Here is a 17793-nt window from a genome sequence, read left to right as displayed (position 1 = left end):
TGCTTGCACACACTGAGGCTTTGCTCTCTGGTGTGTAATTAATATAGGTGCATTGGAGACCCAGGTCTCGGGGAGTGTTTCATTTCTTATTTATGATGTTTGCAGGGTTGGATTTTTTTTTCCCCTTTAGCATACCTCTTACAGGCATACACAGAACTGCATGTACATGACCGCTGAGTAGGTGTCATTTAAATCTTAACAGATACTAAACAGGTAAATACCTTTGTTTTGTATGCTTTGGTAGATTTACTATTTCTCCAGCCCTTTTATCTTTGCTATCCTAAGGTAATAGGAAGCTCCCAAATGACCAACATTTTGTTTTCAGAGGCATGAAAACTGCCTGTGGCAGGAAACAAACAAGCAAGGAGATTTCAAAGCTCTTATACCTCAGGGCACAACACCAAATCCTGAGGGATGGATAGCAGGGAGACACTTTCCATAGCTACCCCTTCTGGGTCCCCCTCCAGCACTGGCTGCCATCACTGACAGAGTACAGGAGTGGCTGTGTACTCTATCTGTAAGGAGCTTGGCAGCTTTCCTGTTCTCTCATAAAGGTATATATTTTTCTCAGAGGATCTAAAGATGTCTGAGTCCTCATACTAATGGTGCTGTAACTGACCTGGGACTTGAGACAGACAGCCACTCGCCCTGCTTTTCTCCATAGCCCCACGTTCACCTTGGAGAGGGGTCTAAACCTGCTGTGTTCCTATGTGTATGGAAAACATCTCAGCCAGCAGGTCTGGAGTCCAGCTTCTCTCATCCTCCTGCTGCTTGAGTTCTTAAGCTGTGACATAAGGAGTTCTTACATTCTGTGGAAAAATAATAACCGCGTTGTTACACACATTACATACAAATCAATTGCTAGAAAGCTAGGAAATGCAGCACTAAAATTAAAATTTGTCTCTAATTCATCTCCCTCATTACTTGCTATTCTATTTTGTCTAATAATGTTGTACAGAGTAGAATATACTGGATTTGTCATGCAAGTTTGCATGCAGAAGGTAATGCAGTCCTTCTGATTTTATTACATCAGCACAATTTCACTTAGAAATGCAAACTGTATAGGCACATAGCCTATCATTTTTTGGAAATCTTTTTGTCTTACTTCACAAATGAATTTCCTTGTATAAGGACTATAAAAAAGCAGAATGCTACAGTGCTCACATTTCTACAACTTTCTAGAAGAAGAAACATGTTTAGCAAGTGACCCTCATTTTTGCTAATAAATATTTTATGTTATAAGGTAGCAAAGTGAGCAATTTTGTCCAGAGTGCAGTTGTGTGTTGCGTGTTGGAACTGGAGTCTTTCAAGCAAAAGGTACTTTACATCAACAACATGGGTAACAGTTCTTTGTCTTTTAAAAAACAAAATAATGCCACAGCCATGACATATGGCTTTAGTTCACTACATGGCAATGATTTGTTGGTCCTGTAATAGCATTTTGTGTACAAACACCATGGTTAGGATCTGGTTTTAAAGTGCGTATTTTGTGTCAGTGCAGTATTTGGTCCATATATCCACATATTCCGAATACAGCATGTTAGTGCTAAAGGGGACTTTTTCAGGCTTTGTGAAAGTGCCTGCTGAAATCTACCACTGAGCCCTGAGTGAGCTTGTCAACAGCATCTGTCACAAATATTCCCAGAACTGCCCATAAGTGGTGTGGCATTTCCCTGCAGCGGGGTGATCGAGGTGTATGAGTCCCTCTGAAATGCACCGAGTGATCTTAAAAGTTTTGGGGAACTTTACTCATAATAAACAACACATTGATATATATTTATTTTAGCATTCCCAGAATCCAGGCATTTTTTTTCACTCTCAGAAGAAATGCCAAAAGCAAATCGAGTATGCAGCTCTCTCTCCTTCCCAGACCTTTGTTGACTCGCAGTCCCCATTCTGCGGCACTTAGTCAACTGCCATGGGAGAGTTCCTTGGCTGTATGTTCTGCCTAGTCCTCTTCTGGATTCAAGCATTGTTAGCCTTAGTTGGTGCTATTATTCACAGCATTGCCAGGGCCAAATTCAGCTCATTTGTCAATGGGAATTTGCGGAAATTTTTGAGTGGGATGAATTTTTCCCCACAAAAGAGCAGATCTCATGAATCGCACCCCTGAACATCTAACATCGTCCTGGTTTGCCATTTACGTGTCGTGTCTTGATCATTTTACACTCAATATTTAACTTAGGAATCATTTCTATCACAACTGTGCTTGGCCTTTGGTATTATTAGGTAGCATGAAATATCCTCAGTGATGGTATGAAAGTTATTTCGAATGGGGCTTATGAAGAACAGCTGAGCAAGTACGACCTCCTGACCTCCAAGTGTTTGTTTACTGGGAACTATATTCCAGTTCTCTCCATTTAATCTGTCTTGGACCAGGCTGACATTCCCTGGCTAGATTTATTGTATCTCTAGGGGCTATTACAAACACAACATTGTCACCGCTTATCTAGTAAAATGATAATGGGATTATATTCCTCTAGTGATAATGATACGGTTATGTTCATTTTTAACAGTAACAAAGCAAAGTTTGATTTCATGTTCGATGAGGATAATGTGTTACTGGGGAAAAAAACAAACCATTCAAAAAGTATTTTTCTTTCAAGCAAATCAGTCATGGAAAATATTTCTTAGTCTGTCTTATTTGTAAATCAAAGCTTCAGTTTGTGTATATAAGCAGGCACACTGTGCCAGTTCTACAGAAATAATAATAATGAGGAAGACTCAGAAAGCTCTGGTTTCCCTAAGTCAACAACCCTGGAGTTTGGAAGCTGGTCATGATGTGTGTTTTTTTTTTTGTGTGTATCTTTTCCTACATTTGGTCACATATCAAAAGGCAGATGCAAGAGACCAGATTTGCATTTCAATTGTATTCAGTTATACTCGAGGAGTCCACAGTAGATTCATTTGTTATCAGCAGTGTTAATTAATATTATTAGTAGCACTATTTGTTATAATTGATGGTATTAAGATTAGTACCATAGCCAAGTTTTGGTTTAGTATCCTGTGTGTTAGGGAAAGCTCTTAAATGTATTTCTTGACTAGGTTTACTGGTTGCTTCTGGCGTAATCAACATCTCTCCATGTAATGTGTGTTCTTATTTTATCTCCCAGCTCAGGTGACAAAAATCAAATTACTTTTTAACTTCAGTAAGTTGTACATTAACAAAAGGTTTGCCTTTTCTTACTTTAAGGAACCAAATTATTGTACCTCTCTCTTTTTTTTTTGGGGGGGGGGGAAGGAGGGAGAGTACTGCCACTATAATGCTGACCTCTACAAAGTGATCCTATTGTTTTGGTGACTGACACTCTAGTGACTGCTCTGTTGGTATTCATATCACAGTCAGCACAGATGAAGCATGCATCTTTTTTTTATAAACAAACAGCATATTCCTCCTAAAAAAGTGTTGTTGTCTGATAAATTCTTCAGCATTTTTTCACTAAAGCTGATGATTACTTGTGCTCTTACTTAAAAGCAACCCATGAAAATTACAGCTTACATTCCAAATCTCCTATTACAGGTTCCATATAAAATCCTTTCATGAACAAGAATAGAAAATGCCCAAGAATGAAAAATAGCCTTTTTAAAGCCTTCTTCTTAATAGCCTAGAAAGCCGCCTTCTTCTTCTGTGTTGGCATGTATTACTTCAGTAGCTGTGTTTCTATGTCACAAGTTTCTCTCTTGACCTGCAGTAGGTTGTGTTCCTGGGTACTATTTTTTTTTTTTTGCAAGCCAGTGATGAGGAATATCCCCATATACCTTACTCCTCTGAGGACCTTATGTTGCTTCTTCTAAATTCAGTAGCAAATTCCTAAGAATGTAAATACAACCAACATCACCTCCCATTTTGGCAAAGCCAAGGGTTTGTTCAGGAGCATGCCACACAAAGAAACTGTTTCCGAAGCACTGTGCTCTACACTTTTGCGTAGGAAAGCCCAAGAACTGAGTTGTGGCCAGTATTCCTCCTTTTATGTCATAATGAGGTTAGTTCAGGATTTTATCAGAGTAATGTGAATTCGATGCTTTTATACTGATATACGTATGTTAGTTGGAAAAAATGTAACTATTTTTTTTTCTGCATTTTATATGCATGCCTCCTTGCTTGGGCCCCTTATATTTGAGATCAATTTACCATGTTGCTTTTACACATTGTTTTTCCATGTTGCCTTACCACGTTCATTTTCTTTTCCTATGTCAGTATCCCATAAGTGACAGAAAGGCATCAAGTGACTGTTTTGGACAATTCCTACACAATTCTTTAGGTTCTGTATGTAGTGTACTACAGGTAGAGGTCAAAATAAAATGACCATGATTAATACCAATTATTTATCACATGTAGCAATATTTCTTTTAGAATTTCTTTCCTTCTTTAGCTGTTTTCACAAAAACTCTTCCATATCTGAATCAAAGTCATCCTCCTCTTTGCACTTCTGTGTCACATGAAGTGAGCATGTAAAAATAAGCCATTGTACACAAGTACTGACAGATTGTAAGACCACTAAAAAAATCTGAAACATACTTTTCAGTTAAATCACAAAAATGAAACCAACCCCAAATTGCTATGGGATAGTATACAGGTAACTGCCCTTACACTCTGGTGTTTTGTTTGTTTGGTTTGGTTTGGTTTTGGTTTTTTTTTTTTTTTTTTTGTGCCAATTCTCCAAATGGATCAACCTCTCACTTGTTCATGGTACAACCTATACACAGTGACCTACGTACAGCTTCCTATTGATTTGTAAAAGATAGTAGTGATTGAAGTTACTCATAACCAGAACTACAACATGTTCTATTGAGCAAAATGCTGTTCTTAAAAGGACTTGTTCCCTGAACATTTTCCAGTGCAATTCCGTTAGATGAAGTATCTCTATTGCATTTTACTAGGGTGGGATTTTGAAGAGAACTTGAAAGAAATAATTGAATTCTTCTGGGAAAAAAGTACTTGCATCCTTTCAGCTCTTCGAAAAACCAGTCAGAACAGTCTAGCCTAAACATCCTAAGAGTATTTGTCAGAGCTAAAAAGGGGGAAAAAACAGTGTTTAACTGATCTTGGTGTCAATTAGTACAAATATGCATGTGCTGCTACCCTTCTGCAACCTGCCCACCCTACATTCAGATGATGTCCAAATGAGATGCAACCGCATTCCAAACAACAGTAGGAATGCTTCTGACAAAACAGACAGGAGTTCTTCATACCAAAAAAAGTGTCAATGATCCTCCAGGGCACTACATTCCCACAGAAGCCTGGAATTTGCTGCCCTGTGTACACATACATGCAGTAGTCAGAATATTGCACATACTCAGCTCATGGTTGATTACTAGATTACATACCGCTGCAGAATATATCACACAATTCTGAAAGAAATAAATCAGTTCAAATTACACACTTTTTTTTCCTGTAGGCAAAAATAAGCTCTTGCAGCGCTGCTTATACATTCCAGTGAGTGATCTGATGAAGTGCACACAGTGACTAGGAAATGAATGCTGCCCTGAGAATCCTAACTGTAGCATTTACAAGCGTGAAGAATGTCCTATTTTGTTGGACTCAAGGTCCCTCTAGCCCAGTAGTCTGTCTCTAGCAGTGGCCAAACAGAGAGGAAATATGCGGGGATATTTTTCTGGAATGCACTCCCACCTCCGGCTATTTGCAGCTCAGGGATTCCTGAGCAGTTTCACTGCACTTTTAGCACATTTTACAAACATGATGAAAGCTCTCCAATGCAGAGAAGTAGACACAACAAATGCAAGATGAAAGGTTAGAAATGAGGAATAACACACTGTAAGCCGGGCTGCCAATTCATTTTGATTCAGGTCTCAAATGTGCTGTTGCATCCACTGTAGTTTCTTTTGGCTGCACCAAGTAGTGTTAATGTTGAATTTAAATATCACTCTGCAATGAGGGGCCCGTTTTACAGGTGTTGTATGCCCGTAACTTGCTAAATTCAGTGAACATAGCGCATAGTTATCAGCCTGGGCCATAAAGCTCAATGTCCTAAAGAAGGAAATCTCCCCAGAGTGATGGAAACTTAAAAATAAAAATACGATCAACTGTAATTATCCCACATCAATACATCTTAAGTCAGAGGAAGGCTCTGAATGTGAATCTAGAGACTCACATGATTAATTTTACATTTCCCTTCAGTTTTAAGAGTTTCTTATTAAGGCAAAAAAAATCCTTAAATACAAGAAAATGCAAACTGCCAAAAATATACTATAAATGTTCTATATATTTTTTAAATTTTTTGTATGTGTTTTGTCTTTTTATATCAGATCTTTAAAACAAACTGAGGGGGTCACATTTTCAACGCTAAGTATAAAAAAGTACCTTTTACATTATTTTCTGTTTATTTGTGTTTCTTTACATGTCCCATTACTTAGTGGGCATAATGTACCAACAGGTACAAGAGCAACATATCAACAGCAGCTGCTTTCTGTATTACGAGTGCTCTGCCAGTTCTCTCAACATCCATATTACAAGTCACAAATATTATGGAGCACACCTAAGCTTTACACATCTTTATATTTCTTACAGAGTAAGAACATAAATCTTGGTCACTTAAACACAAAGGTCTTGATTTACAAAGTCACTAAGCATTTGTTGGGTATGATGCAACTAAATACACAGAAATTTTTGATGATCTAATAGACCATGAGACGACAGCAGGGCCACTCAGTGTCAAGGCACTGTATCTTTTTCTCTCCATTTCTCGGGGTTCTAGAGAAATGAGCCTGCACCAGCCTACAAAGCAAGATAATATGGTAACTATGCATTCATAATAGTAAGGAAATGTGGCTTAATTAACATGGTAATAACGGTAATGGATATACTATGTTTATATGATAATGACAGTCAAGAAAGCCGTATTTTCTTTCCCTTTGCTGTCATGGATGTGTTGTATGACACCAGGAACTTCAGCTGTCTTCCTAAGATCCAGAATTTGGTTCCACATTAACCAATACTGTGTAGTGCAAGATCCAAGCAAGATTTCTGATCCACTCATTCATTCCATCTTGGCCCACTCTGTACAGAGCAAGGAGCAGTGTGCCAGTGTGAGCACTTGTTGGGGCTGGTTGTAAAATGGATGATGAGTGGAAGGATGTTGGTTAACAGCAGTTATATCGGCATACCTGAGAACTGTAATGTGAGGATAGGGATGCACAGACAGGGCAAAAACAGTTGGGATTTCTTTAAAATCCTACTCATTTTACAGCTCCAGTGCAGAAAGCTTCAAAATAACTGACTGACTAGGGAGGAAAGAGAGGAGAGCCTGCAGGATATACCGAGGTTTGGGGAACAAGAACAACTTAAGACTGGTTTGGCAGCCAGCAGATCGCTTTTTATGACAACTGTACTCTTTTGATAAGGCACTGTAAGATCTACCAATGAAAACTGATACATACCAGTTATATGTTTACTACTTGTCATTCTCACATATAATTTTCATGCTATACTTTTTACTGTGTTGTACGAAATGAACTCTTTACTAACAGTAGAGCAACAAGCAGACTACCAAGGCTGTCTTGAGAAAATTGTTCCTTCCTTCCTTAATCAGTAGATATTTTGAGGTCCCTTCTCACGCCTAAATCATAAGGTTGGTATTACTGCTTTTAAGATACAATATACCATTGATAGAACAAAACTTTAAAGCCAATTAAATTTTGGCAATCTTCCTACCACTGGCAAAGTCACACTTGTTAACAGTTCCCCTTTGTAGCATGTTTGCAGTGCAATCACTGATTTCTGGAAAGCTTTTTTGGCACTTCAAGATATTTTGAAATATCTAATGAATTTTTTTTTATAGACAATTTTAGACTTTACTCAGAGTACTTCAAAGCATTTTACTTTAAAAATAGTGCTTTTATGCACTCAAATGAGGTATGTATCTACATTTTAACGCAAGGGAAAATATTCTTTAATTTGTAGAACCAAGCTATACAAATAATAATTTATTTGCATTTTAACTAGTTAACAATTTCAGAAATCATCTTATACAAATCTTTATAAACACTGTCATAGTAGATGTGAGTAAGGAGATATCACTGCTCTACTGAAAAAAAATCAGAACATTCAGAACATCCTGGATTTAATATAAGTAAAAGCTTTCACGGCTATTTACTTAAAACAAAAATATCTGAATCTTAACAACCGCTTTTTCTTCATTTTGTGTGGAAAAAATGTAATTAGGTTGGCAAAGAAGAAACACAAAATAAAATTAACTAGAAAGGCTTAATTTGTAGTAAGATAAACTTTTATGAAGGGCAAAATCATTTTTAGCAAAATGAGCCAACTTTACTATAAAATAAGCCAACTTTACTATAGGCTTGCTAAAAGTTCAAACATCACTGGAGGGCATTTCAAGGAGAGGAAAAAAAATAGCAAGCTTTTAATTTGTTTTGGTCCCTTTTCCCACAAATGCTCTGCCATACTGTAGTCCTGTATCATCTAGTCCTGCAAATGCTTCCTTCTCATAGTGGCTATCTTAAAAATACTAAACTACTAATATCAGTTGTATCCATGTTCAGTACATGAGCAGGGATTATATTTCATATTTATATATCAAATTTCATATATTGTCTCTGTCTGCAAAAGCATGTTCTGTAGAAAAGCAATGTAAAAAGCATAGTAAGATAACAGTGGGCATGACTGTAGCAATAGAGTATTCTCAGGTACACTGGCAAAGTAATGTAAGGTTAAATCTACTACACTTTTAGCAACAGGACTCTTGTTTTTGCAGTTTCTCATGATTTGTTTGGAAATGATTGTGCTGTACTTTTGTTATGCTGGTATAAAGTGAAATTCTGCTCATAGACATACACAAATAAAACCCTTAGACATGATAAAATTCTAGAAAAAGATGCAGCTGCAGCTTGTAATGAGAATTACAATTCTGAATGCAGTCACCACAATGAATGGCATCCAACAGATTCTGCACACTTGTTCCCCTCCCTCCAAAACATTAAATAAATCATTTTTCTAATTCAGTTTAGATTTAGTAAGAATCTGCAGTCAGCTGGAAAAAGGTAAATGACTGAAAAGTCAAGGCAGTGAAAACTCAGACAGGAAGGCAAAAACACATTAACAAGCAAAGTTAAAGGTATATGTAATTATGTGTAAAATTCATGTTTTAATGACTTCCAAAGACCTTATTTGGGCCAGTACAGAATTCTGCCAGCATAGCTGCATTGACGGGGAATCACACCTCCTCTCACCCACGCAGAATTTGTGCTCATGATGTTTGTCAGCCTTTTCCCCACTGAGGAAGAAAGTAACACCGCTCAGTAGCTTCATTCACTTGGTACACTTCAAAAGGTAGGTAGGGTGGATGAGATGAGAGAGCTTAAGGGAAATATTGGCACATATGAGTCTCTTGACCTTCAAAAATTCTGCAAAGTGCTAGCATATTGAAGAGTTTCTGATTTTGTGTGTCTCTTTTCATTGCCTTAGCTGCAGGAATCTTTTTCTTGTGAAGTCATGCTCTGTCTCAGTGCACAGCTGAAGGGCGATGAGAGAAAGAAGCAACTGGGTGAAGGTATGGGATCAGCCTGTTGAGTGGTAGCCCTCACACATGCCAGATTAAAGCAACTATATAACCACAGCCTTGTTTCCTGCCCACAAAATTCCTTTATGTTGAGCTGGGTTAATTTAACTATGTATCATCCACTGTTTTATAGGGGCGAGTGTACAAAAATATACTATGGTACTGACAGAAGAGCCAAGAATATATATCCAGCCTATTCTTTCTGTGCTAACATATAACCAAGTGAATAGCTGACTTTGTGAAATCTGAGACCTGCCCCTGATAACTACCATCTCCCAGAAGTCTATCAGTGATACTGCGTAACAGCTACAAAAAAAGACCTGACACAGAACAAGTAACCTAATGACTAATGGAGTTCCCAGCACTCCTCTGCAGTGTCACCACGCCAAACTAAGGCAAATTTCATTCTCAAGGAAGGAACTATTTTGTGTTTTGCTCTCTTTCTTTCACTCAAGAAAAGCGAGGAACTGTTTTGTGTTTCACTCCCTTTTACTCAAGAAAAGCAGGGAACTGTTTTATTCCCTCGCACCCCAGCCTGGAGTTCTCACAGGCTGCAGCAGGCCCCGTTGCTCAACACAACCCCAACCGAGGGCGACAGTCCCTCGGGGAGCCCTGCTGTGGGGTTGCCACACGACGAAGCCACCCACGCCCTCCCCGTGGCTGGGCACCAGGCCTCCCCCCTCACGGCCAGGCCGCCATTTTGGGCGGGCGGCCCGCTCCCTCCCCTCAGGGGCGAGGCTCCCCCCGCCCCCCCCGCTCCCCAATGGGGCTCCCCGGCGGCCGCCCGGCCCCCGCCCCGCCCCTCCCGTCACGGGGCGGGAGGGCGGGGCACGTCCCATCACCGGGAGGAGGCCGCGCTGCCGATTGGCTGCGCGGCGCCGCGGGGCGGGCGCTGGTTGGCTGCCGCGGCTGCCGCTCGGCGGGCGGGCGGTGGTTGGCCGGAGGTGGCCGGGCGCAGCATGGCCGCGGCCGTGGTGCGCGGGGGAGCGGCGGGCTGGCGGCGATGGCACGGGCGGGTGATGGGTAAGGACCGGCCTGGATCGGGGCAGGCGTGGGGAATGGGCAGCGGGCTGGCCCCGGGGCGTGAGCGGTGCCCCCGCCTCGGCCCGCTGCCCCGCTGCCTGCTCGTTGGCTTCCGAGCCAGTAACTTTAAGAAATGTCTTACTGTCCTCGTTTAAGGTGATCGGTGAAAATCGGGTTTTCATTGGAATTTTGAGATTAGGTTTATATGGCGCAGTTTTATCTCTTCCACCAATGCGTGATCTCCCTCTTACAGGCAGGTTTTGAGATAAGTAACAGCTGAGGTGCAGCAGGTGTGGGTCGTGTGGTACAACATTTAATTACAAGAGACCTGCTCGTGTATTGCGCACCTTTATTTCACCACAGCTTCAATAACGGTAGCTTCCGGCGTATTTTGAACTTTCTGTGCGCGGTGGTCATCAGGTAGCTCTGTAAGAGCTTTGGCGCCCAGCCTCGATCAGTGTTGCAGTGGTCGTGCTTAGTCTTGAGAAGGATGCACACCTGCTTTCATGGTGGTGAGCAGAGCTCCACAGAGCAGCCCAAAGCACTGCACTGACCCTCTAAACTCCAAAATATGGTTTGTCGTTGCCCGAAGACCCGAGGAAGAAGCTGTGACTGAAGGAGACACGGTGGCTCTCTCTAGAAGCTCCACAGAACAGGGTTTTGCCCGCGATGTTTAAGTGCTGACTTAGTGGCAGCCGCGCTGAAAGTCCCGTTGACTCCGAGATGCATTTATGGGATGAAGGACTCAGCAGTAAGCCTTCTTACCTGCTGAGCTCTTCTTCATCCAGGTTTCCTCATCTCTAATGTCTGTATTGGGTTTTCCACCCTTTGCTTTTATTTTGAGTAGTCTCGAAGATGTATTTTAAGTAGAGATTTCATTGAGCATCGTTCTGAGTGAAACACCATGCTAGTGAAGGAGCTGTGACAGAGCTGTCCAACGTGACAACATGACAGGACGTGTCCAACATGACAGCTCTGTCAGTGGCCTTTTGTCGCTCACTTACAGGCTACTTGGTGAGTTGCTCTTGGACAGCAAACCATGATGGATTGTTTCTTCTGTACTCCTGTACCAGACTCTGTTAAAACTTGTATGAGGAAAATAGATGAGGACAAATTTTGGAGAAGCATCTTGGTTATGTATGTTTGTGTGTTGGCAAACTGGAGAGTTGACAGAGACCGTGTTGTCCTGTGATCTGCAGCTGGCAGTCGCTTACAAAGGTGTTTCTTGGAGAGGATGTATGTGACTTTACTTAAAACACATTTTTGATGTGTGTGGAGGAATCTTTCCTGGGGACTGCTAGCAGGGATGAATCATAGAATCATTAAGTTTCGAGAAGGCCTCCAAGATCATCTGGTCCAACCATCCCCCAACCAGGAATATCACCTACTAACCCGTGTCCCTAAGCACCACATGCAACCTTTCCTCAAACACCCCCAGGGACGGTGAGGGGGTGGTGGTGTTAATGAAGTAACATGGCTGAGAAAGTAAATGAAGATTCATCAGCTGAGGGAGCTGTTCGTCGCAGAAGAGAGTACCCTGCTGGAGCATGCAAATGTCCTTGCAGACAATTTCAGATGAGTAAAGAGAACCATTCAATTAACAGTTTAATAGTACTTCTGTTGATGCACTAGCTTTGCTTGAATTGTCAAATGATTCCATGCTTTGGTGCAGAGAAATAGTAATTACAATTACAATGGAAAGACCTGTTGCTGAAGTCCAGCACATTACTTAATTAAGGGATCAAGTGTACACTTGATGCTCTTTTTAGATGAAAAGTATTTACTACATGCTTTTGTCTTTAGTACATTAACAAACATTTAATGAGGTATAGCTACAGATAAGAAAAATGAGGTAAGAAGACTGACCATTACAAGATAGTGTGTCTGTTTTTCATCAGCAGGCCTTTACAGAGTCAAGAAGAACCAAGTAGGACGTTTTCAGTGTAAAGCTGGCCAAATTTAGTCTTGTAATCTTAAATTATGATTTTGGCAGAGTGCAGTTCTCAAAATCATTGCATAACCTTTAAAAGCCTGTGACCCCCAGGCAGTTTAAATTCCATTGGCAAAGGCTTCTAGGAGCAGGGAGACCTGATTCTGCCTGTGTGCAGCTGACCTCCCAAACTTCTACGCTTCTCCATCCAGTTCCCTCCAGGATATACTTCAGTAGAGGCTGCATGAGTTTCCATAGAGAACTCTGCACAAAGCACAGAAGCTCTCTCTGAGCCTTTGTTTCAAAGTGGGAAAGAGAAGAGTGGTGTTTTCTCCTGTACTTATACCAGAATTTCAGATGCTGAATTAGGCAAGAGCCCTAATTTAGTGGCTCATACTGAACCGTCATCATGACACTGTCCTTGTCAAAGTTCTTCATATGCAACTGTACTTTCTCATAAAGCAAAACCAGTAACTTCAGTGTTTGAGCTTCATCTCACCATGGTCATCTGCCCATATTCATGTTAAATCTCTCTTGAGTTAACTCAAGATTCACCGATGCAGAGGGATCAAGAATATTAGCATGACTTGCAGCCTCTCTGATTAGGGCATTCATATGGGACAGGAATTTGTGGGCTCTTATCCCTTGTGCCAGATATATTGAGTACATTTGACTCTGGAGCTAGGGATTCCATTGCAGGAGCTAGGCACTTGTGGTGAATGTAGTTCAAGATATATTTGATACAGCCAAAAAGTAAGTAAAACAGCTGAGATTAGAATTGGAGAATTACTGATTTCTCAGTCCTGTTGTTGGCCAGGTAGGCTGTGCTTTCCCTCAGAGTACAGGCATATTGGACCTTCTTAGGTCCACTGTCTGTGATCCTATCCAGCTACTAGTTCCTTTTTTATGTGAGTACAAAAAGACTTACTCTGCACTGCCTATTATAGTGTCTGGTCACTCTACTATTTGCAGTGAATTCAAGGTACCACTGGAACTGGAATCCTTCCTTAAAGCTGTAAGAATCATTGCTTCATAGTGTAAAATGAAATATAAGCCTCTGAAACGATCTCCTAAACCTATAGCTGCCATCGTTCAGGTTAAGAAGAAAGTGACTTTAAGCATCTTTACATAGTAGCTTGAGAAGACTTGTGTGTAAGGTCACTGACAGGCCAGGTATTTTGAGGACAGGATTAAGGACAGGATGCAGTCTGTGCATTTCTCAATTTCCTCTCTTACTTTGGTCAAGAAAAAGCATTCAGAAATTTGTGACCTTGTACTGATTTTCTTTAATAAATTATTTTTAAGGGAAAATTTTTGTGCAATTACGTAGATTAAATCAAGTGTTTGTATTATAGGGTGGCTTTTCAAAGCAAAACATTTTTATCTGTATTGTCTGTAAGCCTCCAGTATGGCGAGAGGGTCGTGAATAGATCCTCCTCATCAGTGGAGTCTTCATAGGCACAGGGCTCTGTGAGCACTAATTCCCTCAATAGAATAATGAAGAATCTCCTGGGAAAAGCCCAAATTCTTTGGAGTCAGTGTAGCTGTAGCTGGTTTTGCAAACAATTAATTTGATGTATAGATTAATTTATGTTGCTGATTCTGTTTCCAGTGAAGGAGAATTAATTGCATAAATTACAAGTTGAATGTGGACTGGGCATTTTTCCAGCCATGCAATTCCAACAAGTTCCTGTAGATGTTCTGCGGAAAGTAAAATGGACTCGATACCACAGGGACAATCTCTGCCAACGCTTACACAGTTAATGGGATTAGTTAAGTACATGTGTCTGTGGGTTTGCAGAATATGAATCCATAGATTATTGAATTATGCACTTGTTTAAAAAAACAAGCCTATGCTGTGTATCTCGAACTGTAAGCGATGCCTGGGTATTCAAACTGGACATCACTTTCTCTGTGAAACTGTGGAGTTTCATCTAATATGAAGATCTGAAGAACCAAGCCTTCTTAAATATCCTCTGTCTGGCAAGCCCCCACTGTCTTAAATAGCCATTGAAATACATGCCAGGATTTAAAACGTAGTTGATTCTAATTTAATTGAAATCAGCTCTGTGAGTTATGTCTGTGAGCTCATCGGTCCTTTAAAAGAGTTTTCCTGCATCTGAATACTTGGGGACCTGGAGGTGTTTTAAAGCTGTTAATCGAGTTATATACTTTTAAGTGGGCGACTTAGTGTTGGACTGGGAGAAGTTAAAAGCAAACTAAGAAGTCAGAAACTGAGTCAGGATTTGGACTATTTCTCTAAAAGGTCCCACTTCCTGTGGATTTGAATGTGTTGTAATTAGCACAGAACAGAAAATGGCATGTGACTGATGCACTTTTAAGAAAAGAGGCAATCAACAGAGACAGTCAAAAGGGGAAATAGTAGTACAGGGTGACAGAACTGTTAAGACTGATCTGGATGTTGCCTCATATTTCAGCCAATCCACTGCTAACTATTTTGGGGATATTGTGTAATAAAGGCTTTTAAGGAAGACATTATAGTAGAAGAATGAGTTAGTTTCTTGGTTATTTACACTGAGAGGAGCTGCTTTGAGAAGTAATACATGTACTCGTTGGCAATAGGTCTATTGTTGCAGTCCAGTTGCCAGGGGATTTTCATGTCTTGAGCATGAGACGTGTTAGACAGCCACACAAAGTCATCAAAGCAAAGCAGCCTTATGTGACACGGTAGAGAAAAGCAAGGCAGGGTGCAGAGAAGGAACGACACAAAGCACCACGAGCAAAATGCCCTTCTCCGTTCCCAGTATTTCCTGGAAGAAGAAGACAGAATTACATCTGTTGAGGCAGGTGGCCAAGTTTTGATGTAGCTGAGATCTTTGTGGACGGTGGAGAGAGAAAAGCTGTATCTCACATGGGATGAAAGCTTTACTGGTAGATAAGATCCACTGGTATTAAGGGGCAAAGAATGAAAGATGCTGAAAACCAGGCCCTGAAGCTCCACAAGAAGCTGGAGGCTTCTGGCTAATAACAGAGCGGTTTAGATCAATGTGAGTGATGTACTGGGGAAGACTGACTCATACAAACTATGAGAAGAAAAAGACTTCAAGATGGTGACTGTGACTGATGATGGTGTTTTAAGCTCTTTGTCCATATGTTTCCAAGATTTGACATGTAGCACTTCTTAAAAAAGCAACTTGTTCTTTTTTTGTGACTTATCTCAGTTTGCACTAAGCATTTTCCCAGGCAGTTTTCTTGTAAATTGTGCTACTTCTCCAGCTATGTAATTGCTGCCGGCATCTGTGGAAACTGTCTCAGACCCAAGTTCTCTCAACGAACCTGATTTATTAAACGTGGCACTTCCAGAATAGTGCTGGAGATGAAAGAGCATGACCATTGCTGGCTAAGAAGGAGCTTAAAGGCAGAAAGACTTTGAAATGATTAATCAAGTGTTATGGGCCTAAGGAGGATTCTTTGCTAAGCATTGAGACCTCTTAGAGCCTAGATCCAGCTTAGGCACTTCTGTGCGCGCTTCTGAGCTGCGGTAGCTCTGTAGTTAGCCTTGTTTCTGTCTGCTTAGCTGCCATGTGCCTTTGTGTTTATTGTGCATAACTTTTTCCCTTGCTGCAAAGGAGACATTATCTTGTGTCATCAGCAAAGAAATCTAGGAACCACCAAATGTGCTGACGTTGAATTAGGAGTGTTTAGAGTGATGAGAGTGATTACAATACGTGAATGCCTGCCACACTACTTTCTATCCAGCATTTGATATGCCTGCAAAGCTACTGACTAGCCAGCATTTGATACTCACTAACTACTTGTAAAAAGTAACTGACTGAAACTGTAGTGTTTTCCGCTGGGTGTAGATCATGCCTTCCAGTTCTGCCTTGTAGCACAGCAAATAGAATACAGCAGCTATCCTTGGAAAGACTTCATTTTGCATTTATACTGTAATCTGTTCTATTTTTCAGTGTTTGCTTTTAACAGCAGTGCAAGTGCATGTACATGGCTCAAAGGATTGGCACTGATTTGTTAGGGAGACTCTCACCGTTAGATTTGGGCTTTATGTCTGGCTGCAGGATCCAAAGAGACCAGTTATTATCTGTGAGGAGCCGCAGGAAATACAGTAGCAGCCTCAGTCCATTTCTAGAGAGCAGGTGCTATGTCCTAGGGCTGTATCCAAAGTTGCAAATAAGGAGTCTACAAAATATACATATATTAAAATTGATTGTGATTATGCAGGTTAGGATTTAGATGCTAACAAAACATAGACAAGCCTGTTTGTTTTAAGTCTGTGTTGGAGCTTCTGTGAGACCGAAACTCAGACATTAGCTTTCAGGGCTGTCGCTGAAGTTTGATTACTGCTACAATTTTTGAAACAGCCACACTGTCATAATTAAAACAATTTTCTTTGACATGTAGAAAAATCATTCCCGGATGGTATTTGTTGCATAATGTAAGCTTTACAGTTTAAATTATGTGGAATAGGATTCACATTTCTGCCCTTTTAAAGTGTAAATATTTAAGTTGTGTAAATCAGTGCAAACTGATTACATCCTAGCTTTTATTGCATTATTATTACTCTTTACTCTAAAATATGAAAATATTGATATTTATTGTTTTGAAATCAGTGTGTTCTAGGGCAATGGCTTCCAAAACCCCTGTTGGATTCATTGGGCTGGGTAACATGGGAAATCCGATGGCAAAAAACCTGGTAAAACATGGATATCCAGTTATTGCGTATGATGTGTTCCCAGAAGCTTGCAAAGAATTTCAAGACTTGGGTGCTCAGGTATAGTAGTAAACTTCCTTTATTCCAACAATAACTGTATGTATTCAATGGTGCTTGCATGTGATATTTTTAAAATAATCTGTTTTTTTGTTTGGTTGGTTTTGGTGTAGATCTCATTCAACACTAAAGCGCTTAGTGAATACAGTCAGAATCTCTTCAGATTTTACTTGGAAAAAAGACATGATTCCACCCTAAGTTATTTTCATGCTGCTAACCAGAATTGCTACCTTGTTGAACTTCTCTAGTTGCCTTTTTTTTTTTTTTTTTTTTTTTTAATGAGAGTAGGTTGATGGCCTGTTCTTTCACCTTCTTTCTGCTGCTTCCTCCTCCCACAGGTCTAGATGGCCAGTGGGCTGCTTTTCATCTGGTTCCTACTTTGACCTTTTCAGGTTAGACGACCCTAGTTAAAAATTCCTGCTGGCATAGCTGTAAGGGTTATAGGGACATATGAGCTTTCCTGCTGCTTCAAGGTGCAGTCCTCAGGGGCTGGGGAAAAATCTAATTATTTAAGTGCTTATTCTCTAGGAGGCGAGGAAGGTTATGGTGAGAGAAGA

General features: G+C 40.5%; 1 protein-coding gene across 2 annotated transcripts in view; it reads left to right on the top strand.

The window, feature by feature from the left end:
- The first annotated feature begins 10437 nt into the window (after window positions 1-10437).
- HIBADH (3-hydroxyisobutyrate dehydrogenase) overlaps window positions 10438-17793 on the top strand; it is an 83748-nt gene continuing 76392 nt past the window's right edge. The window contains exons 1-2 of one of the 2 annotated variants that reach the window (XM_048070311.2): window positions 10438-10559; window positions 17079-17239. In XM_048070311.2, the coding sequence (XP_047926268.1) occupies window positions 10496-10559; window positions 17079-17239 (225 nt within the window). In that variant the 5' untranslated portion in view covers window positions 10438-10495. Of the gene's footprint in view, window positions 10560-14244; window positions 14262-17078; window positions 17240-17793 lie in introns of those variants that run through there. The other variant, XM_066991858.1, reaches the window with a different exon arrangement.

Source organism: Anser cygnoides, chromosome 2, assembly GCF_040182565.1.
Source record: "Anser cygnoides isolate HZ-2024a breed goose chromosome 2, Taihu_goose_T2T_genome, whole genome shotgun sequence".
NCBI lineage: Eukaryota > Metazoa > Chordata > Aves > Anseriformes > Anatidae > Anser > Anser cygnoides.
This window is presented reverse-complemented; position numbering and strand designations above follow the sequence as displayed.